Source organism: Nanorana parkeri, unplaced genomic scaffold (assembly GCF_000935625.1).
Source record: "Nanorana parkeri isolate BGI_ZX_2015 unplaced genomic scaffold, ASM93562v1 scaffold380, whole genome shotgun sequence".
Classification (NCBI taxonomy): domain Eukaryota; kingdom Metazoa; phylum Chordata; class Amphibia; order Anura; family Dicroglossidae; genus Nanorana; species Nanorana parkeri.
The window spans coordinates 121,753-145,225 of record NW_017306648.1 but is presented as its reverse complement, the minus strand read 5'-3'; the positions used below and the strand labels follow the sequence as shown (position 1 = coordinate 145,225).

The following is a 23,473-nucleotide window of genomic DNA, read 5'->3' as shown; positions in this document are numbered from 1 at the left end:
TTGTTCTTTTCTCGTTTAGTGTATTCCCTCATAAGACTAGCATACTGTTTTTTAAAACTCATGCCTTTAAGACATGTTTTGCTAATAAGTTAAATAAATTAGATTAGGAAGATAATAATGTTAATGTAACTTTTTAAGCCATTTGTTAGAGAAAACACTGGGGATGGAAGCCAACTTAGCTATGGTCTCGATGATATGAGTTGTGTATACTTGATGTAGTGTAATTACACATTTCCATTTGGATTAGTTGTAAGACCTTGATATGGAAAGGTGTTGTGCCCTGGTTACTGGACCCTTTGGGCAAAACCTAGCTTGGTAGTCTGTTCAAATACCGAGACTTGGGCTTTCATATGTAAAATGTTACCTATAATACCCCAGGAAGTCGAAATGGCACTAAAAGATAAACCTTTCACTTGGGGACTCTACTAAACATAACTCTTTAAATTAACATATTAAAAAGCTTCTGCCGAAGGCACTCAACATGAAATGTAATGCCACATTCCAGTCCTCTAGTCTGGCTTTAGTCATTTCCCACTAAGACTTGGTATAATGTAGAATTACCTGGCTGGAAACAACTAACTGGGCACCAGAGTTTCATATGGCATCACAACAAGGTTCGCTTAGTATGCAACCTTTGTGCAAATTATTATCTTTAAAGCCAACTGGATAAAATAAACCTTCATGTGGTATGGGGTCAACTGCCAACTTAAAAACAAACTGGATGAGAGATTTCCATGTCGCATGTTAACTGCTGGCCAATTAGTCTACAGATACTCTTATGACTTGAAGACATTTGGCATGGAAGCCTCTGGCTATATTGAAATGGCTGTCTGGGAAAAACTGAAGGCCAAGTTTGTGTTGAAAGGATCTGCACTCCACAAGGAGACAAGCCATGGGGAAAAAAACAACAGGATATAGGACCTCGGCATTAAGTGGAACTGCTAAAATGATCTAGATGTACCTAGGTCCTCAAGAACACTATGGTTTTATCTTGCGTGTGGTCCTTAATAAATGTACTTATGTATAAGTAGAGAATCCATGACTTAGGACAAGGCAATCCTGTCACACTGCAGAAATGTTAAGTGACATCATGGTCTAGTGAAGAACTAATACAAAATTACTTTCTTGACAACACAAATAAATTGTATCATCTAGTTGATCTAGGTGTTAAGGTAAACCTTTGCCAATTACCAGAAGACACATCTGCAAGCTACTCTGACCAAGTAGAGAGTAAGTAGGGTAAGATTAAGTAATAAGAGAATCAGTAAGCACTCAGTTGTGAGATGAGGGACAACCTGGGCTAAGTGTGCTATGAATGTAAAACGACAAGTGTGTGGCTGCTTGTACAGCTGAGATAACGTTTTGAGAACTGGAACCCAGAGCAAACTGGAGGTTGAAGCTCCACCACAGTGTTAGCCCAAGGCTTAAAAAGTTAAATTGGAATCATGAGGATAAAAGGGAGAATGGAAGCTTTAGCTATATGTTTCCTCGTCTTACTGTTACTAGGCAACCTCCATTCCCAACTTCATCACATAACATGGTTCCCCCCACATGCTCATTCTAAAATTTGCGACCAACCCTCCTTTAGGGAGAAAAAAAAAATGTAGTTGTTTTTCAAGTTGCAACTCATTGCTATCCCACCCTGCCCCAACCAAACGCCCAATTCACTGTTCGTCTTCCCCGTAAACGTCATTCTGCTTGCGTTTCATGTTCTCGAAGTCAAAGTCTGTTCCAGTCATTCTCTTGTAGATGTCCTTGATGTCATTGCATGTGGTCTCAAAATGTGTGGTGGCGTCGTAGGAACGTGAACTGAACACCTGCATGACAGAGAAGAATATCAGATGAACAGTTGGGTAATGGAGTAATCTGCTTATCAAAGAACTTTGCAGCCACAACTATTTGCTTTTCTGTTGCCTACTTAAAAAGTGAACAATTGACATGAAAACATTTGATAGTAAGATGCTTATCTGCTAACTTTTTCTGTGCTTACTAATTGTATGATTGGATAGTCTGTGAAATAACTACTTTTTCATTGAGATATGGCCCCATGCACAAGAGATCAATGTAATGTAAATATTATAAATGTGGGTTAGAGAATGCTATTAATCAGAGGCTCTGTAAATCCCAGCGGCTGTCCTATTGTTCTATTCAATTAATGAACCGATTGATTTATTGAGCCTCTGATTACTAGCATTTCCTAACTTATTATATCGGTTAGGGCTGCAACTCACGATTATTTTCATAATGGATTAGTTGGCAGATAATTTTTTTTTCGATTAATCGGATAATAAAAAAAGAATTAAATACCGTCTTTAAAATAAAATACACAAATGGAGTGTCACAAAAAGAAAGTTTACTTCAGATTAAAATTGCATGCACAATTTTTTGCAAGCGCGCCACACGGCATTGTGGTACCGCGCGTTCCAATGCAGGCGATCGCACTGCGGGTGGGGGAAGCACAATGACAGCTGAAGGTGTGAAAATACATTTATTAGTAAGAAAAGTTAAAAAACAAAAATTTGAATGTATAAAAAAAATTAATAAATCTATTTGATGCAAAACATATTTAGGCAGATAGATTAGTCATATGGTTATTTTCAAGAGAACAGAAGTTGCTTAAATTTGGTCTGGGCATCTAGGATGTAGTGAGCTCTTGTAATAACAGGGACAAGCTGCATTCCCATTTTGGTTCAAGTCACCATGGCAGTGCTTGGAATATGGGGACTGTAGATTTATGTATATGAAAGGCAGATGAAGTGACAGCAAACCTCTAAGTCAGGTTTGTCACATGTTTTGTGGTGTCTGTCACTCTATAATAGACAGGAAGAGAAGGTGATTTCACCTGGAGACTTACCTGGCTTTCCGTTCCATCATCAGTAGGCTCATACAGGTCGCTGATTGCAACAAACCTGTAATGAAGACACAAATTAAAAAACATGAACTTTAACATTGTCTTAAGGACCTTATATTGAAAATTTTCTAGTGCAAGAATAACCAAGGACTGGGATTCCTGAAACAAATTATGTAGAGAAACAGGTTGACTCCAAAGACTTTTATTTTTTAATTCACATTGCCATTCCTGAGTGTTCAGCAGGGAAACATTAATGGTTGCTGCAACTAATGATTATTTTCATAATCGATTAGTTGGCTGATTATTTTTTCAATTAATCAGATAGAAAAATAAAATAAATACCATCCTTAATGTAAAATAAAATACACAAATGTAGTGTTACAATCATTGTGAGATTTCTGCACTCATCCTGTTTTGGAGACAACTTTAACATTTTAGGTTTCCCCCAACCTTTCTGTCCCATGACACCAGGAAAACTATAGAGGAGAGAGGCACTCCTAGGGTGAGCCAGCCCTTATTTACTTGCAGAGAGAAACGTAGCAATTACTTAGAAGCTGTAGTGCAGCGGATCTGTTATAATACCACCCATTAGGGCCTGTGTTGATGGCCTTTTGCTCACATCAGAACTTCTTCTCTCCCTATACAATCAATAAGAATGCAAAAACATTCTTAAAGCATGGTGATCCAGCTTGGGAGGTCCAATGCAGGGGAGAAGAAGGTCAACTACAGATATAATGCACCTGTCAGTGAAGTCTGAACAATTTTAGAAGTGTCTCAAACTGATCTTAAATGCAGTCTAAAAGCAACCTGCATTTGCCCATCGACAACACAAGCTCCTTAGTAAGGCTTCCCTGCTCTGGTAATGCATGAGTCAAGTAGTATGAGAAGAGAGCAGCACGCATACAGTCTGAGGTTGTCATTTACATGACAGTGTTGAAATACTGGCTGCTCTCCATTGCAACAAAAGGCAGTTAAGGTGCAAGTTTATCCAGTGCACATCATACAATGGAAATCACAGATTTTAAGAAAAGGTCTTGGCCATGTCATGTAGATTCTTACTTTTGGTCTATAGGCTCCAGCAGCTCCAGTGCTGGCTCAATCTCCTTTTCGGGTTCCTGAGTCTCCACCGTGGTGCTGATGATAGCAATATATTTTCCTTGTGCCGCTACATTGTGTGCGTAGGAGATCATACACACATAGATGTCTGCATTGGAACAGAAGCACAGAGTTTCCTTTTCATTCATTTCATCTAATTCTCATGAGTGTGTACAATGATCAGCTCCACTACTGTCCTATTGATCTCACCTGATTTCCTGTTGACCTGGTTCTGTGGAATGATGATTTGGCAAGAGTTGGCATCATTGGTGTTCTTGATAGGATGACTCAAGACGCAGATGACACGGATTACCTGACCAGCCTTGCGTACTCGGTCGGAAATGTAGCTGGGGTCGCAAATTAGCTGCTTGCAACGTGCCACCTGCATGATACAGGCAAAATGAGACAGTTAAGTTTGCCTTACCCTTGGATGAAGTCAGCTGTATTCAAAAACAAGTAATCTTTCTATATTTGTTATCATATCTACACATGCTGAAGAACTCCCAAGACCACAAGCTAGTGTGTAGGATTCCACCAGATGTATACACATTGCCCGGGACCCCCCCCTCAGGAATCTGGATTTTACTCAGGAACCCACCACGTTTGAAATCTCAAGATTCATGGAGAAGAAACGTTACAGTTGTCCAGACACTTCTCTGAAGCGTAACATACATCAAGATAACACTGTTCGGGAACTCAGCAGACATCCAAACATTGATCAGAAACTCAACAGACATTCAGACACTGATTGGGAATTCAAATGACATCCAGATAAACCTGCTCAGGAACTCAGATATTCACAGATGGTCTACATCTAGACATTGCTCAAGAATTCCCTGTAACTCAAAACCCACCAGACCTCAAAACACTGTTCAAAAACCTACCATATCATGCTTCATTCATCTACATATTGTTCAAGAGCTCACAATACGGCTTAAAAACCTATAAATGATTGAGATGCTGCTTTGAAACTCTCCAGTTATTTAGTTACTGCTTCATGGTCCATCAGACCTAAAGACACTATGTAGAAACTCACTAGATTTCCAGACACTAACAAGAATATTACAGAAGTTTAAGTACAACTCAGCGACCCGGGTCTTGTACTCCATACATATCTAAGGAACTCACAGACTTTCAAAATGCATCATTAGCCCAATCAATAAAATGCCACATTTTGAAATCCTCCAGTCACTGGTTTAGAACTTACCTCTCCCTCTGACTTTACTCCGACCACCTTTCCTTTCTCCATTACAATCTCATCTACACTCTTGTTTAACATGTATGTTCCACCATAGATTGCGCTCAGCCTGTTAGAATAAACAGAATTGAAGACTTATTTGATGCCCAGAGACACCAATGAAATGTGATGCCCAGAGACACCAATGAAATGTGATGCCCAGAGACACCAATGAAATGTGATGCCCAGAGACACCAATGAAATGTGATGCCCAGAGAAACCAATGAAATGTGATGCCCAGAGAAACCAATGAAATGTGATGCCCAGAGACACCAATGAAATGTGATGCCCAGAGAAACCAGTGAAATGTGATGCCCAGAGACACCAATGAAATGTGATGCCCAAAGACACCAATGAAATGTGATGCCCAGAGAAACCAATGAAATGTGATGCCCAGAGAAACCAATGAAATGTGATGCCCAGAGAAACCAATGAAATGTGATGCCCAGAGACACCAATGAAATGTGATGCCCAGAGAAACCAGTGAAATGTGATGCCCAGAGACACCAATGAAATGTGATGCCCAAAGACACCAATGAAATGTGATGCCCAGAGAAACCAATGAAATGTGATGCCCAGAGAAACCAATTAAATGTGATGCCCAGAGACACCAATGAAATGTGATGCCCAGAGAAACCAATGAAATGTAATGCCCAGAGACACCAATGAAATGTGATGCCCAGAGAAACCAATGAAATGTGATGTCCATGGAGAAACCAATGAAATGTGATTCCCAGAGAAACCAATGGAATGTCCTACTAACACAGATTAAACAAGGCTCATAATAGCTGACTAGTTGCTCATAGCAAGGCATAACCCCACCAGCCTTCTATTCTGTATATAAATTAATTAGACCCAAGTTGAACTCACCTAGCAAACCCTTGTGGCAGCTCACCAAGTCCATACAAAGGGTAGAGGTAGGGGCTCTTTCCATATCTCGCCAAAGACTCACTATATAGTTTTATACGATTGATAGTTTCCAGGCATGGCTGATCCAGATATCTGAAATAGAACAAATACAAATTAGTAATGATGCAAACAATAATTGCATTTTAAAAGGATTTCGGCTTTGCCAGGAAAGGACTGACCTAAAGATTCAACAGGACAAGACACCATGCAAAGACAATATTTTAGAAGTGTACGAATTACTTGGTAAGAAATCCACCTACTCATCAGTTCGATAAAGGGCCAGCGCATGTCCTGTAAAGTCAATGACGTCCTGGCCTAGGTCGAATTTCTTGTAGACGTCTCTCATGGTTGTGCTCTTGGGATCCACCCCTTCAAATGTCTTTGAGTCATTCTCATCAAAGTTGGCCACGAAGACCAGGAACTTGCGGAAGCGTCGCTTCTCGAACATGCCCATGAGGTCTGCAAAAACAAGATGTTGGTGGGGATGAAATTAGTCCCCGCAATCATGTTGAAAGTCATGTTTTACCCAATATGATCTGACATATATGGTCCTTTAGTACAATTTACAATCACCCCAGAAAACAAGGCTGTACATCCTATGCCCCAGAAAACAAGGCTGTACATCCTACGCCCCAGAAAACAAGGCTATACATCCTACGCCCCAGAAAACAAGGCTGTACATCCTATGCCCCAGAAAACAAGGCTGTACATCCTAAGCCCCAGAAAACAAGGCTGTACATCCTACGCCCCAGAAAACAAGGCTGTACATCCTACGCCCCAGAAAACAAGGCTGTACATCCTACGCCCCAGAAAACAAGGCTGTACATCCTACGCCCCAGAAAACAAGGCTGTACATCCTACGCCCCAGAAAACAAGGCTGTACATCCTACGCCCCAGAAAACAAGGCTGTACATCCTACGCCCCAGAAAACAAGGCTGTACATCCTACGCCCCAGAAAACAAGGCTGTAGGTTGTACTTTATTATAACAGATTTTGAGAGAAAATTACAGTTCCAGTTTAACTATTTTTATTCACAAGACTGCCATGCTCACTTACTGGAGGCCAGAGCCTCAGTCTCGGTTGACGGCACCTTGTAGATCTTCCCTCCTTTGTAGACGAAGCTTCCTTCCACCACTTTGAAGTCTAAATAACGAGTAACTTCAGTGTAGAGAAGCATCTTCACCAGCTGGCCTAGGAAATTAAGTAGAAAACAGATTACAGTTAGTTTATAAGATGAAAGTCTTTTACTCTCATTATATTATTATTATTATACAGGATTTATATAGCGCCAACCGTTTGCACAGCACTTTACAATATAAGGAAGAAATTACAATACAATTCAAGACAAGATGGTAAGGGGGGCCCTGCCCCTGAGGGCTTACAATCTAAAAGGGAGGGGCAAGTGATATAGGAGGAGGTAGCAGTGTGGGGATGAATTGTTTGAGATGTTCTGAGAATACTGGCTCTCTTGGGTCTGAACTTCCATGTTAACCAGATTCTCCTTTCTCTTTTAATCCTACAATGGAAACGTATTAGGAACTGGAGAGGAAGAACGAGTTTTCATCAAGTGCAAGTAGACATGAAACAGAGTAGACCCTTTTGCAGCTGCAGTACTTCTCTATCCTCCACCTATTGTTAATACTATGGTTGGTAGTTTTTGGGCTTGGATTTGTACATGAACTTTAGTAAGGAAATAATAAATAGATGGGTTATTTACCATATCAATGCCTTATTCACTCTTCCTTTTATCAAGAAATCCCAGTTTTGCTAACCTGCAAGGCTTTGCCTTACAATACCAGGAAAACTGCTGCTAATGATTGTGATCTTTAGATAAGATTAGAGGTAGAGGTCCATTTGTTTCATTCCTTGACACCTCCAGACATTCTGAGGCAAGAGAGAGAACATTATGGAATGATGGATGCCAACAAACTTGGAACATGGTCGTCTCATCCCCTGCATCTCAGTTATGCTGCAATGTCCATTACTGCCTTGAAATAAATGGTATAAAGGGCAACCAATGACAAACCAATATTTAGAAGCTCAATGTAGTGAGACCAGTAAAGGTGGCTTCTGATTGGTTTATTTGGCTTACTGGTTATTTCCTTGTTACAAGTCCTATTTAATAAGCCAATGCAATGGTAAGGTGTCATTGTTTATTTGTTTCCGGCAGTCGAAATAATAAAAGATTACTAATTAGTTGCTGCTACTTCATGCGAGGCAGACCGATCGTGTGTTGATCCGACCAATTGTAGGCAAGAATGAGTTACTGCTTGTGCCCTCTGTTTATGTAGTGGTGATATACGGTTTTATACTAGCCACGGCATTGCAGAATAAAGGAGTATAAATAAAAAATAAGACATGGCAGGATGATGCAAAAATGTTGGTATGCTAGTTCAGCGCAAAAATCTAATATTACATGATAACTAAAATGTGTCTGCGAGGGTAACTCATTTACAGTGGCCCCCGATTGTCAGGGACATCAATGTGTAGCATGTATCCTACATTTCCCATCTGAAAGCCAAAGCAGGCTTAAACAATAGATACTTTCATACATCTGCCTGTGAAGTATTTGATTGGCCTGTGTATGTCCAAAGGTCTACACACCCTTATTTATCAAAGTGGCAGAGGGAAGAACAACAAGATTCTACCTTTTATTCTGTATGTGTTAGTGAAAGCCATCTAATGGTACATACACAGGCTGGGGTGACACTTTAAAAAAACTGGAGGAAACAAAATAGTTCCTTTGTTGGCAACAGAAACCAAATGGAATCATCTTACTACTACAGGAAAGGGAGGGGGGCTTTTAGTCAATTCCTCTTTGGTAACATTTGGGTACAACTGAGGAGCGACGTACAACAAATGAGGAGTAGAAGTGGCAGGCAAACAAAGGAAGACTAGTACCCAAAAAAGCAACCATTGTTTGCCTCACAGTTCTTAGAAGCGCTGGCTAAACTGACACAGCTGCAATCCAGGCGCTTCCTCTTTTGTAGCTCGGTTTCAATGATGCGTTCAGATTTTACTTCCTGTTTTTACAACAATGTGCAGTCATCATTTTGGATTACTCAACTCTTTTGCATCTGTGGTTAACTGAAAAGCAAGCACAGTTATCTGATTGGAAGGGAATGTTTTTTAGCAGCTCTGCTTTCCCAGTATGAGGGAAATAAGGCAAATAGACACATATTGCAGGCTCTGTACCTAACAGAGTGTCAGATCCTTGATTCCAAGGACAGGGCTTACCCCTACATTCTGGGATATTGAGGCCTTAGTAGCCAAACCAATCCAGGACCAGGGATCGGCACTGGGAAAGCTTTTTTGGCTAATAAAGGCACCTTTTGCAGTCTGCTTTTAGGACAGTATTTTAGGGCTCATTCCTGTGCAGAGACCTGCGTGTAATTCCATGCAGCAGCCTATACCTCCCTATAGAAGGACGCAGCTGCATGAGGTTACACACAGACCTGAGCCGGCACATCCGTGTGGGTCTGAGTGCCCGCACTTAGATGGTCACTGTCTGCATGTAATTTAGTAGTAGCATGTGTATTAATGTGTGTGCATTTAATGGGCTGCCAACACATGGCAAGGGAACAAAAGCTGGACATCTTCTATTTTTAACACCACACACCACAACTCACAGTATAAGCGTTGTGGTGCACTGCAGTGTGAGTGTGACGGCACTTACTGTGTTGTACATTGGGGTGCTATTTTATATGGAGAGTGCACAAAGCACCGCTCAATAGAATTATGCTTTGGAGTGGAGCGGGCCAAACACTGCACCTGTTCCGTGCAAACGCTCCATTCAAGCCCTTTACTAGATCACTTTTCCACAATCATCTACTTACCATTAGCCATGAGAAATTTGGGGATCAGGTCCACGTTCCAGTCACGTCCTCTTCCCATACTCTCAGGGGGCCCATCGGGGATCTCAAACCTTTTATAAAGCTGTAGGTAGAAAAGCAGGTTATACACAGCCACACAGGACATGGTACCTGGCTGTGCTGGGACTTGTAGTTAATGTATAGCTCACCCAAGAATGTGATTCACGATGTGCATGGATATAGGGTGTACCTAAAGCCAAAACATCTTTCTTTTGTTTTAGAGACCAGAATCATAAAACTCCTGGCAAGTTCTTTTTGCTGCCTGTGTCTCTTTGGAGAGATTTCCCTTTCCTTATTGTTCCAGAGACACAACAGGAAGTGTGAGAAAATCTCTCCAAATTAGGGGAAATCACCTCTTAGACAGATGTCACAGGAATCCGCATTAGATGACCTCTCACCTACTGTTCTGGTGACAACTACAAGATTTTGTATTCCCCATGACTTCATTTACTGGAGAGAATGGTCACCAGGACAAATAGAGAGGGTGCCTCTCCCCAGCACTGACAGTAGTTCTAACCGTTCCATACTCTATCCAAAGCTAAAATGGGGCTTTAGATGAACTTTAAAGAAATAGAAACACAGGCCAGGCTGCCAAACCAGGTACAGAATGCAAATAAGACTGCTGCATCAAGCTGCAAATAGACCAATTCCCATCACCTAAACCAGAACAACTCTCCCCCCTACACAGCTACCTATCAGAGAGGGTTGGAGACCACGCCAGAATTCTAACCCTTCTCTAAAAGTAAGTGTTTGTTGGTAGCCCAACTTCTTTTCAGCCTGGCCTACCTGTAAATATTCAGAATGGTCTCTGCTCCCACTCTTTGCTTCTAACCAGTCAGCTTCACCTCCTATACTTCTGCATGCCCTAATAACTAGACTCAGAGAGTTACTTCTCTTAGCAGTATGAGCCCCATCTAACACTGTGTGTTGACTAAACTGCTCCCATGCCCTATCCTGCTGCCTGAAATATGAGACTGTTAGAAGTATGGTGCATACAGCAACCACGCACATTGCAGATTTGTATTGGCACTTTTATTTGAGAAGCCTATAAGGGCACCTTCAGACCCAATCCACACTTGGCGATATGTGAACACACGTTCGCCAGCGTTTTTGCTGCGCTTGCCACGCTTCAGCTCATTTATTTCAAAGGGGCTTCCACACATGTGTTCAACGGGGCAAAGACGCTTGTGCTGCATTTTCAGCTGCAAGCTTCCTGCATTTTTTAAACCAATGCGTTTGATGCGCAGGCACAAAAGCATGTTTTCCCGGCCACGCTTAACAAGTAATGGCACGTAAGCGCGATGTACATTTTTGACGTGATGCGTGAACACCAAGGTGTGAACTGGGCCTCGCTGTCAGGCTGATTAGAACATTTGGTGTCTGTAAAGCAGTTGATGACAAAGGTTGTAATCAAAATCATAGCAGACCATGTGACTGCGATTGGACCCAAGCAAACCATGGTGGGCTGTTCTGTCTAGATCTACAATCTTTTATCCAGGCAGCAACTGCACCCAGAAAGCAAGCCTGGAGATCTGAGTACACATCCTGCCAGTGAATTGTTATACCAAATATCTGTCATTCACACACACACACACACACACACAATGTGCATGTACTGTAAAGCCAAAACCTTCTTGGACAAAATAGGAAAAGGTTACAGCCCCTAACTGTCTGTGTCCCATTGGGGAGAAGTCCCATAACTTGCAGTCCTGGAGACACAGTAGGAAGTTCGAAGGAATCTCTACTAGACGAGAAGAATTCCCCCTTAGACAGTTGTCACTGGGACAGGTGTCCCTGTAGTAAGATTTCCCCTCATCGCTTGTCCTAATTCTAAAGATGTGAACTTCCCATTACTTTTTGTCTTGGTGACAGTGGTCACAAAAGAAATAAAGAGAGTAAGTCTGCATAGCGGGGGCACAGACTAATCCTTCCCTACTCTACACAATAGGTCAAATGTTTTGGCTTTAAACACACTTTGAAGTAAACCTGTCATTACAGCTGAACTCCAAGCAGACGTGAGGCCCATAATTGTGTATTCGTTCATAAAACATTCAATGTGTTTTTAAATGCAAGCAGTGTAAGTAACACAATTTGACCTGGTATCACACTATTGTCCTCCCTGTACAGCAGGGCTTAGACTGGGAGAGTGAGAAGCCATCCAAGGAGCCTATCAAGTGTGCTATAGTGCAAGAAGTATTCTGGTACGAGGGGAGAACAGAGTGACAGAGAGATGAGCTCATCAGCCTGCTGCTCCCCCTATTCAAATCCTATCACAGGGTGGCAGAGCGCTGTCACAGGAGGCAGAGCTCTCCTCCCTGCTCCGCTCGCTCAGCCTCCTGTGACAGCGTGTCAGAGAGGAGAGCAGGAAACATACACTGAGCGATCACTTTGTAGATAATTGAGGACATGGTATGGTTATTATATCCTCAATTATGAATGAATGGGAGTGATCTATATCCCCTCCTATTCATTCATAGCTGTGGTTATAGTAAACCTACTATATTCTAGGGCTGCAACAACTAATCGACATAATCGATTATAATCGATTATTGAAAAAGTTGTCAATTAATAAAAAATAAATAAAAAAAATAAATATACATTTTTTAAAAGTTTATAAAAAATAACTAAAAATAAATGTGAAAGAAATTAAAATAAAAACATTTTCGGCATCGGTTTCGGCCTTACAATTTTTTCTATTTCGGTTTTGTTTCGTTTTTTTAATTAATAACTTATAAACAGGCACATCCAATGCATTGTGGGATGCAAGGGGCGTGGCCTGGAATTTGTGTACAGTAACTGTACCGGGGGCATCCTGGAAAATAAATGCACATAATAAAGAGGATGTGGAACTGGTCAGGATACGTACCTCCTCTAGCGGGGTGATGGAAGAGCTCTCTCCGCCATAGTAAGGGTTCCGGTCCATGTGCAGGACCTTCTTTCCATTCACAGACATGATACCAGACAGGATACATTCCTGAAATAGACAGAATCCGTGTCAGACAGCTGAACACCACTCCTCCATCCCAAGTATCAGATACTGTATGTTAGAGAAGGCCTGATCTACTCATGTCGTCATATTTCCATCTCCACCTCATTAGTCTGATGTATTTGTAGGAGACATTCATTTTTTGCACAGATTCCCCCTATAGTGGACATACCATATATCAGACAGTGCAGTCAGAACCCTTGCTGAAAAAGTAATGAAAGGAATTCATTTAAAGTTTAACTCTGGTCAGCTATAAAAAAAGTTTAAAAAAAAAAGTATTAAAGTTAATGTAAACTCTGACAATGCACATCTCCTATGTTCCTATTTTGGTCTGTTACATATACAATTGAAAGAGTTTCCTTCAATCTGTGCAATAAAAGCAAAAAACCTATTGAACTTGTTAGGACTTCAGAGCTGTCCTGTGCCCTCTCCACTTCCTGTGTTATCTCCAGGAGCCTAGTTAGCCCTCCCAGTTCTTATCTTGGAATACAATACAATACAATTAGTCCTTATGTTGTGAAAATGAGAAAAAGTGGTTTGGGGGTTTGATTCAGTAGTTTAGCAAAATAAAACCGAGCAGAGCTGACACCACTCAGTCTACACAAATGCTGTGTGTTGTCAGCCCCCCAACTGGACTAAGATACTGAAGGAATTTTTCTGGACTTTCAGGGTCATTAAAGGGATGAAACACGGGGAAATGTTCATGTATGGCAGAAATGTACTCATTACGTTTTCTTTTTCTGTTTTACACTGGGGGCTTCCTGGTATGGATGACCAGTCACATGAAGCCATTCCTCTTTTCTGGTCATGTGATCACTCCCTCACTGTGATCATGTACAATGCGGCCAACTCTGGTTCTGTATTGTATGTAATGATGTGGAGGGCCCGTCCACATTCTGGAGCTGGGGTGAGGAGGAGCGCCAGCTGCCACCGGACCAGGACAGCTCTGTTGTAGCTTCTTTGTAGCAATTTACAGCAGCTGCCATAGTCTTTCTTCAAGACACAGGGGGGAATTTATCAATACAGGGTTAGACAAAATCTGGAGCAGATTTGCACTGCAACCAATCAGCTTCTCTGTCTCATTTTCAAATCTTACCGGAGCAAACTGAAGAGAGATGCTGATTGGTTGCCATGGGCAACTGCTCCAGATTTGATAAATTCCCCCCATTATCTTTGATGGCCCGTTCACAATGTGCTGCAGTGACCTGAGACATCCTGTTACTGTGTGACCCCGACACTAACCACAGAGACATCCTGTTACTGTGTGACCCCAACACTAACCACAGAGACATCCTGTTACTGTGTGACCCCGACATTATCCACAGAGACATCCTGTTACTGTGTGACCCCGACACTAACCACAGAGACATCCTGTTACTGTGTGACCCCAACACTAACCACAGAGACATCATGTTACTATGTGACCCCGACACTATCCACAGACATCCTGTTACTGTGTGTCCCCGACACTATCTACAGAGACATCCTGTTACTGTGTGACCCCGACACTAACCACAGAGACATCCTGTTACTGTGTGTCCCCGACACTATCTACAGAGACATCCTGTTACTGTGTGACCCCGACACTATCCACAGAGACATCCTGTTACTGTGTGACCCCGACACTAACCACAGAGACATCCTGTTACTATGTGACCCCGACACTAACCACAGAGACACCCTGTTACTGTGTGACCCCAACACTAACCAAAGAGACATCCTGTTACTATATGACCCCGACACTAACCACAGAGACATCATGTTACTGTGTGACCCCGACACTATCCACAGAGACATCATGTTACTGTGTGACCCCGACACTAACCACAGAGACATCCTGTTACTGTGTGACCCCGACACTATGCCCCTAACCACAGAGGCATCCTTTTACGGTGTGCCCCCGACACTATCCATAGATATCCTGTTACTGTGTGACCCCGACACTATCCACAGACACCCTGTTACTCTGTGACCCCGACACTATACACAGAGACATCCTGTTACTGTGTGACCCCGACACTATCCACAGAGACACCCTGTTACTGTGTGACCCCGACACTATCCACAGAGACATCCTGTTACTGTGTGACCCCGACACTAACCACAGAGACATTCTGTTACTGTGTGACCCCGACACTATCCATAGACATCCTGTTACTGTGTGACTCCTGTCATTCTGCTTGCTATGGAGAGTGTCACAGTGCCACGTGACTCCTGACAGTATCATGTTGCTTGGTGACACCCTGGCAGGAAGCTTTGCATGAACGCGTGTGTGTAGCTGGAATTCCAGGATGTAGACATCCTTTCTGCTGACAGAAACCTGACACTCATCAGTGAGAGCGTCCAGCTAGAGAAAGAGCCGCCACCTCCAGCACACAGACCCGTTACAACGCCTGGCAAAAACACAACCAAAGCTGCCGAAATATCAATTCCCAGGCTGCAAGCTGCCACCCACCCATCATCCCGGCACCACGGGCATCCCAATCTCCATGTGGGCAAAAGGGTGGATCCGCCCGATGTGCTATTAACTCATTCAGCACCAAGGAGAGAGCAAAAATCGCTGGCTTGTTCTATTGGGCAAAGCGCAAAGATCCTCAGCAGCCAATCAGTGCTCATGTTTCCCAGCTCTGCCTCTAGTAAAGAGCCATCTGGTTGCTAGAGGTTACTACATGACACATCACCGCTGTGCACTGCCTTACTAAATCAGCCAGTCGCTGTCATCAGAAAACCTGCAGCTTGCATCAGTACATGCCTTGTCACCGCTCCCCTCCGCTGTGCCAGAGACTGCACGGTGACACCCCTCCAGTCTCATTATACTCGGCTTTTATCACACTTTACAAGCCATCCAGCACTGCAATGCTATTCCCCATTACCCCGCAACAAAAATATACTTTGCATTGCCTCATGAATAAACAAAACTAGTGTTGTCACCAAATATCAGATCGTCACCTTGCATGAGACGTTCTAAAGCAGGAAGCCATGCACTCAGGGGACATGCTGGGACTTTTAGTTCTATAGAATATCGGCTACCATGCCCATACAAGTCCGTAGGTTGGAACGCTGCTTTGTACCGGGCAGGGACTGGCTGGAGCCTCCACTACAGGCACAATGACAGAGGGCCCACAGGCTGAGACTTGTAGTTCCCCAGAGGCTTTGGGAGTCTATAATGGCCAAATACACTTTAATAAGAATCATCTAGATAATAGTGATAGCAAGAGGCCTGCTGCAAAATAAAGGGAGGCTGTCAGGTCAAGTGTTGAAATATATGGATTGCAAAGGATTATTATATAATAAGGTGGCAGGACATGGCACTGCCCAGCAAAGTACGCCATGCTGATACTGCTAGTTCTCCAATCTTAAACAAATGCATGGCATATGATAACACTTAGCTGACCACAAAAGTGACATCAGTGTTCCACTACGGTGTCTGGTCATGCTGGAGCTTGTAGTTCTCTAATAAACAGGGAGACTTTCCTGACTCTTGTGAATTGCTTACAGTATTGTTTAGCCATCCCTGCCCAGTGCATGGCCGCCATTGTTCTTTAAAGATGAGCTCAGGAGGCCATCCTGGTGCTTGTAGTTCCCCGGAAGCTACAACGGCCATGTTTACCAGCTTTACTGCAAATGAAGATGTCTTCTCGCTGACAGTTAAGTGCCCAGCTGTTGTCTAATAAAGCGGGCTGACACTTGTAGTCCCCCCATTTGCCACACACTCCCATAATCCAGAAATACAATATGTGGCCATTCTATATCTGTCTGCAGAGCAGATGACATCAGAGGGACCATACGGTCAGGATACGCCTGCGGATATGTGTGATAGCCCCACACCTATACAGCACAGGAGAGGCGGAGCTGACGATGGGGGTCAGAACATGCTGATACCTGTAGTTCCCCAGTGGTTACATAATTGAAAGCAACACCCATGATGACTAGATGTTCCATTAGATAACACAAGGGATGCCAGTGTCCTATGGCAGTGCTCAGTAACTGCACAATGGGGCAGGGCATACCTGTACCTGTATTTCCCCAACAACTACCAGGGCCTGTCCTCAAGAAATGACACCCCCATGATGAGTAGATGTCAGGGGATGGCGGTGCCCCTATGACAATATCCAGTCATTGTACAATGAAGCAGGGCATGCTGGCACTTGTAGTTCTTTAGTGGTTACTCAATACATGGATCACCCACACTGACTATATGACCTGGCTGATGGCACAGGGGATGGCAGTGTACAGTCATTGCACAATGAAGCAGAGCATGCTGATACCTGTAGTTCTCCAAGGCCTGTCCCCAATAGATTGAACCCCCATGATGATTATAACACCTAGCCGGTGTCACAGAGGATGGTAGTGTGCAGTCACTGCACAATGAAGCATGGCATGCTGGCACTTGTGGTTCTTCAATGGTAACAAGGCCTGTCCTCAATAATTAGAACCCCCATGATGGTTATATGACCTAGCTGATGGCACAGGGAGTGGCAGTGTCTAGTCATTGCACAATGAAGCAGTGGAGCTGATACTTGTAGTTCTGCAATGGTCCCCAAGTCTGTGCTGAAAAAATGCAATTCCTGTGATGATTATACATCCCAGCAGATGGCAAAGTCCTATGGTATTGTCCAATCATAGCACAATGAGGTAAGGCATGCTGATACTTGTAGTTCTACAATGGCTACAAGGCCTATGTCTCAATAGCAGAAACACCCATGATGATTATACATCCCAGCAGATGGCAATGTCCAGTCATAGCACAATGAGGTAAGGCATGCTGATACCTGAAGTTCTACAATGAGTACAATGCCTATGTCTCAATAGCAGGCCCACCCATGATTATAATACATCCCAGCAGATGGCACAGGGGATGGCAATGTCCAGTCATAGCACAATGAGGTAAGGCATGCTGATACTTGTAGTTCTACAATGAGTACAATGCCTATGTCTCAATAGCAGGCCCACCCATGATTATAATACATCCCAGCAGATGGCACAGGGGATGGCAATGTCCAGTCATAGCACAATGAGGTAAGGCATGCTGATACTTGTAGTTCTTAAATAGTTACAAAGCCAATCTCTCAATAAATGGAACCCCCATGATGACACATCCCAGCTGATGGCACAGGGAATATCAGAGCCCAGTAATTGCACCATTGGGCAGGGCATGCCAGCACCTACATGGCCCAGGCTTACATGAATGCAACCCCAAAAAATGGCCATAGGTCCCAGGGGAAGGCAGAACCCCATTGCAGAGCCCAGTGCATGGCACAATGAAGGGGAGGCTGCAGTGCCACCTCACAGGTGCACCCTCCTAATACTCACTGTCAGACCGGTGCCCAGCACAATGACATCGTACTCTTCGTCCATCCTGGGGGTAGGTGCCCGGGGGTAGCGCTACCTCTGCCTCTAGCACAGCTGAAATGAAATGGACCAAAGATGGCTGCACGGCAGCACCGCCCAGTCTGCCTCCGCGACGACAAGTAGTCCCCGATGTAGAGCCGGGGCCTTCTGAGGCTGGAGGAGCCCCGGAGAGGGGACAGAGGGCAGGGGGAGGCGCAAGTAGGGGGACTGAGGGGTACCGGGGGGCACCCGGAGCAATAGGGAGTGAGCGGGGCGCGGAACGGGCAGCTGTGTCAGGGGAGGATGGACAGGGTGGATGACCTTGGTGATGAGGCTGGAGATGAAGATCCCTCCGCGCTGCATCATCTTCCCTGGAGATGCTCTAATGACATTTATCCACCGAGCAGTGCTCTGTTCATCTGTATCCAGAATGTGGTCTGAGCCCAGTATATTAGGGTTATTACCCCACAGATCGGCCTTGTATCATACTTCAGTACCTGGAATACAATGTCCTGTATGCCAATATCAGCAGGTTAGATACAATGGGGGGAATGTATCAAATCTGGAGCAGACAGAATCCGGACCAGTTGCCTATGGCAACCAATCAGCTTCTCTATTCAGCTTGTTCAGTTAAGATCCAAAAATGAAAAAGAGAAAAGCTGATTGGTTGCCATGCACAGCTGCTCTAGTTTTCGTCTGCTCCAGTTTTGATAAATTCCCCTCACTGTCAATAACATCAGATTATAGACAATAGGGGGGATTTATCAAAACTGGAGCAGTTGGCTCATAGTAACCAATCAGCTTCTCTCTTCAGGTGGTTCAGTTAGGCCTTGTTCACACCAAGCGGGTAGCAGGTGCAGAGCAGTTACAGACCGGAGCAAAACTGCGTCCAATGTATTCCAATGGTATTTTTTGCTCCAGTTCACATCGCAGCGTTCAGGTCCAGAGCAGGTAAAAAAAACTGCAGCAGGCCCCATTTTACCTGCTCTGGAATGCATGCAAACGCACCAAAAACGCATGCAAATTCCTGGAACGCACTAAAAGCCCATTTTAAACTAAAACAAAAAAATATTTTATTTTTTACCAAAAACAGCCCGGAACACATAAATGCGTCAAAAACGCGGCACAACCCACTGCACTGCGTGTGCAGAAACCCATGCAGATCTGCTCTGCATTTGGTGTGAACAAGCTTTGAAAATGAATGATAGAAGCTGAGAGGTTACTACACACAGCTGCTCCAGATTCTGTCTGCTCCAGTTTTGATAAATTCCCCCCTATGTATCTAATGACAATATTATCAGGTTACATACAATGGGGGAGGGGGATTCATCAAAACTGGAGCAGACACCCATAGTAACCCATCAGCTCCTAGCTTTCATTTTCAAAGCTTAACTGAACAAATTGAAGAGAGGCGCTGATCGGTTGGTTACCTTGCATGTGGATGGATGCATGTAAAAAGAACAATACAATGTCCTGTATATCACAGGTTATATACAATGAGATGGATTTATCAAAACTGGAGCAGACAGAATCTGGAGCAGTTGCCCATGGCAACCAATCAGCTCTCATTTTTAAAGCTTAACTGAACAAACTGAAGATAGCTGATTGGTTACTATGGGCAACTGCTCCAGATTCTGTCTCCTCCAGGTTTCATGAATCCCTCCCAATGTATCTTATAATGCCAATAACATCAAGTTATAGACAGTGGGGAGAATGTATAAAAACTGGAGCAGTTGCCCATGGCAACCAATCGGCTTCTCTCTTCCGTTTGTTCTGTTAAGATTTGAAAATTAAAGATGGATGCTGATTGGTTGCCATGCACAGCTGCTCCAGATTTTGTCTGCTCCAGTTTTGATAAATTCCCCTCAATGTATCTCACGTAAACTTATGTCACCAATATCCGGGATTAAACAGCTTGCTTTTCCAGTTTCACTCACATGTGACGTTTACTCCAAATATACAGCGTTGTACCATTTATACACCACCAATACCTGCTGTATATTATATAAACCTTACATATAATGGCCGCCCTATTATATAAGAGTCCTAATTCTAAAGTACTGTATCCCCAGCAACCAATCAGAATCCAGTTTGTACTGATCTGACTTGACCTTACACTGCCCATACACATTGTCCAATGTCCATTAGATTTACCAGAACATAATAAGGACTTGTTTACTCACTGTGAAATCCTTTCCTTGGAGCTCATAGAGAAAAGAAGGAAGTCATAGGAGCCAAGCAGTGGCGTCACAAGGGGGGTGCGGCCCGCACCCGGGTGTCACCATTGCAGGGGTGACACCAAAATGAGTGACAGTTTGGCGTCACCCCCCCTCTAAAAAGTCAGGCACTCGGTCATGGGCCGAGAGCCCGAAAGTGTCAGGAGAGAGGAGGGGACCCGACAGAACGTCCTCTCCTCTCTCTGCTGCCGTCCATCACCAAGATGGCCGCCGGCAGGCGTCAATCACCCGGTCGCACAATGCGTGATGGCATCATCGCCCATACACAAGGTGACATCACGCACATGTGCAAAGATGACAGGGCAAGGTGTCACCCGACCGAGAGACCGGGTGACACCCGACCTCGGGACTCCCCTGGAGCCAAGGATAACTCTTCCTACTACCAGCATGTCCCAGTTTTGTAGCAAAGCAGTGCCAAAAGCATGATCATAAACACAGAGGAATGAGACCCGCGTCCCTCAGTGAACTCCAAGAGAAGGATTTTATGGCGGGAACAAAAACCTTATTTTGTTTCTCGTCCTTTTGCGGCACACAGGAAGTCTGAAACCTTCCGGATTTCTAAAAGAAGTTACATGGGTAACACAGCAAACATACTCTAATCGGCAAGAGAACAACAGAACTGGGGGCTGCCTACAATTAGAAAAGCGGCCTGAAGGACCTTGTGTCCATAAATGGCATCAGATAAGGCCGAAATGTCTACCTGGTAGAAGTTGTAGAACATGTAAATCAAAGACCAGGTGACAGCCTTGCAAACCTGAGTAACTGTTGCTTGACGCCAAAGACCCCGAGAAGCTCTCACAGATCTAGCAGAGTGTGGCATGACAGGAGAGGGTGGAAGCCGATCCATGAAACCATAAGCTTGAATGATGGTCTGCCGGAACCACCTAGAGAAGGTGGAATGAGAAGCCTGGGCACCCTTTGGCGACTACCCTGAATGACAAAAAGGCAACCTGTCTTTCTGATAGAATCAGTGGATGAGAGATAAAATCCCACAACCAGACAGAACCACATCCAGACAACGAAGGAACATTTTCTTTTGGTGAAATGAAGCTGTGACACCTCAATGTTCTGGTTGAGGTGAAAGGTAGAAACTATCATAGGCACGAAGGAAGCCCAGAGACTCAACACCAACTTGTCCCTATGCCAAACCAGAAAGGATTCTTTGCAGTATAGGACCCTCAGTTCAGATAATCACCTCACAAAGGTAATGACAACCTTATGGGTAGAGAGAGGAATGTCTCTAATGAGTTCAAATGGCAGTTTCCAAAGCACAGAAAAAAACAGATTCAGATTTCGAGGAGTCACAAGAGAACAAATAAAGCGAGATAAAGGACTACTCCCCTAGGTCTAGACGCTGCTGGCTGAGAACATCTGCATGCCAGTTGTCTACTCTTGAAATGTACATGGCTGACAAGGCTAGAACGTGAAGTTCTGTCAGCGGCTCTGGACATGAAAAGTGCTCATTAGCTACAGTAACTTTCACTAGAACAGAGTTTGGAAAGCTCTCCACGTGGAGCCCAGTGCCTGAAGGTCACTTCCAGGCTATCACAGCAATAACCAGTCCAGGGGGTCCACACACAGTACTGTCAGGGGTGTTGAATTCCTATCACCTAACACCTGGGAAATGCAGTTCCGGGCATCGGGCGGGTGTTTTTTTTTCTACATTAACCCTGCTTCGGGCAATCAGTGCTTAGTGTAAAGTGGGGGACCCGGTGCTCGTTTTGTACAAGTGATCTCGGGGACTGAACAACCACCCAGATCACTTGTAATTAGCCTGCTGGTCCCCCCCCCCATGGTTTTTGGGGACCCAGGACCACGGGACATTACAGGATAGAGAGCAGGGAGCAGACCAGATAACATCCATTCTCTGGTCTGCTCTGTGTTCACAATGAGACAGGAAGGCTGTACCCCTGATAGGATCAAAGCACTGAGTGAACCAAAGAGTCACAGGAAAGCAACATGGGAGACACCTGCACAAAGCATTTGATCAAAAAAACAGGACGCCAGTGGTCTCAAGATTGCCAGATCAGAGACCTGACCCTTAATGGTGCTCACTTCCAAATGTTGGTACAGACTATCTGCAAAAAGTCAAGGGTTTGTCGCATGGAGAATTTCCTAGCGTGAAAGCCTCTTGCTTTGCAAGTAAAGAATGCTTTCCAGGTTGGGTGATAGACCTTTAGATAACTAGACTTCCTAGCTTTTAGCATTGTGCAAATAACTCATTCAGAGATGCCTCTGGGTTTTAGCAGCCATGCCATTAAAACCAGTGACTATGAAGCAGGATGGTAAATTTGTTGAGGAAGTCTGCCTGGCATTTGCACACCTTGGATGTAAACGGCATACAAGGCTGGAACGTGAAGATTTGCCCAAGACAGTATCTGCTTTACCTCTTGCCATGGCGCGACTTCTCATTCCTCCAGGATGTTCGATATAAGCTACTCCTGTGGCACTGTTCACCTGAATCCAAATTGGATGGCCTTCTATTAGGGATGTACACCGCTGCAGAGACAAACAAATTGCCCAACGTTCCAGAATGTTTATCGGGAGACGTGGTTCCTCTGACATCTAATCCCATTTACCGATAGTGTGTCCTGGACTACTCCCCAGCTCAACAGGCTGGCATCTGTCATGAGGATCCTCCAAAACACAGGAAGGAAGGACTTCCCAAACTACACAGCCGGATTCATCAGCCACCTGGCCTGGAACAACCTAGTCTTCTGTGCCAGGTGAATTGATCTGACCAACGGTGTTGAATGTTGTGTTGTAAGGGTCTGTTGTAAAACTGGACAAATGGGACTGCCTCGGAGTCAGTCAGCCCCAGCACTCTCATGCAAAAGTGAAGAGTTGGATAACTTCTGAACCGAAGAGTATGAGTCTGGGAGCGGAAAGTCTGAATAGTCTCCTGGGGGTAAAAACAAACAAACAAAAAAAGCCTCTGACTTAAGCTGTGTCTAG

The 23,473-nt window shown here is 44.0% G+C and overlaps 1 protein-coding gene across 2 annotated transcripts; it reads right to left on the bottom strand.

The window, feature by feature from the left end:
* Positions 1 to 1,270: 1,270 nt before the first annotated feature.
* GDI1 (GDP dissociation inhibitor 1) lies at positions 1,271 to 18,463 on the bottom strand. 2 transcript variants are annotated; one of them, XM_018559183.1, is made up of 11 exons: positions 18,264 to 18,462; positions 12,831 to 12,938; positions 9,929 to 10,028; positions 7,149 to 7,283; positions 6,353 to 6,551; positions 6,054 to 6,185; positions 5,154 to 5,253; positions 4,157 to 4,328; positions 3,911 to 4,055; positions 2,855 to 2,909; positions 1,271 to 1,817 (listed from the first exon to the last, which is right to left on the bottom strand). In XM_018559183.1, exons 1-11 carry the CDS (start codon positions 18,306 to 18,308, stop codon positions 1,665 to 1,667), a joined length of 1,344 nt encoding a protein of 447 aa, XP_018414685.1. In that variant the 5' UTR covers positions 18,309 to 18,462; the 3' UTR covers positions 1,271 to 1,664. The 2 variants fall into 2 exon arrangements, with proteins under 2 accessions (XP_018414685.1, XP_018414686.1); XM_018559184.1 differs by lacking the exon at positions 7,149 to 7,283 and having other exon boundaries at positions 18,264 to 18,463.
* Between the last annotated feature and the right edge of the window lie 5,010 nt (positions 18,464 to 23,473).

What these genes read in the sequence shown, in the direction of transcription:
- GDI1 (XM_018559183.1), bottom strand. Translation starts at nt 18,308, where the DNA reads ATGGACGAAGAGTACGATGTCATTGTGCTGGGCACCGGTCTGACA. An exon ending in TGCTGGGCACCGGTCTGACA is followed by an intron (nt 12,939 to 18,263) that starts GTGAGTATTAGG and finishes TGTCTATTTCAG; the next exon opens with GAATGTATCCTGTCTGGTAT. An exon ending in CCAGGTCAACAGGAAATCAG is followed by an intron (nt 4,056 to 4,156) that starts GTGAGATCAATA and finishes GTTCCAATGCAG; the next exon opens with ACATCTATGTGTGTATGATC.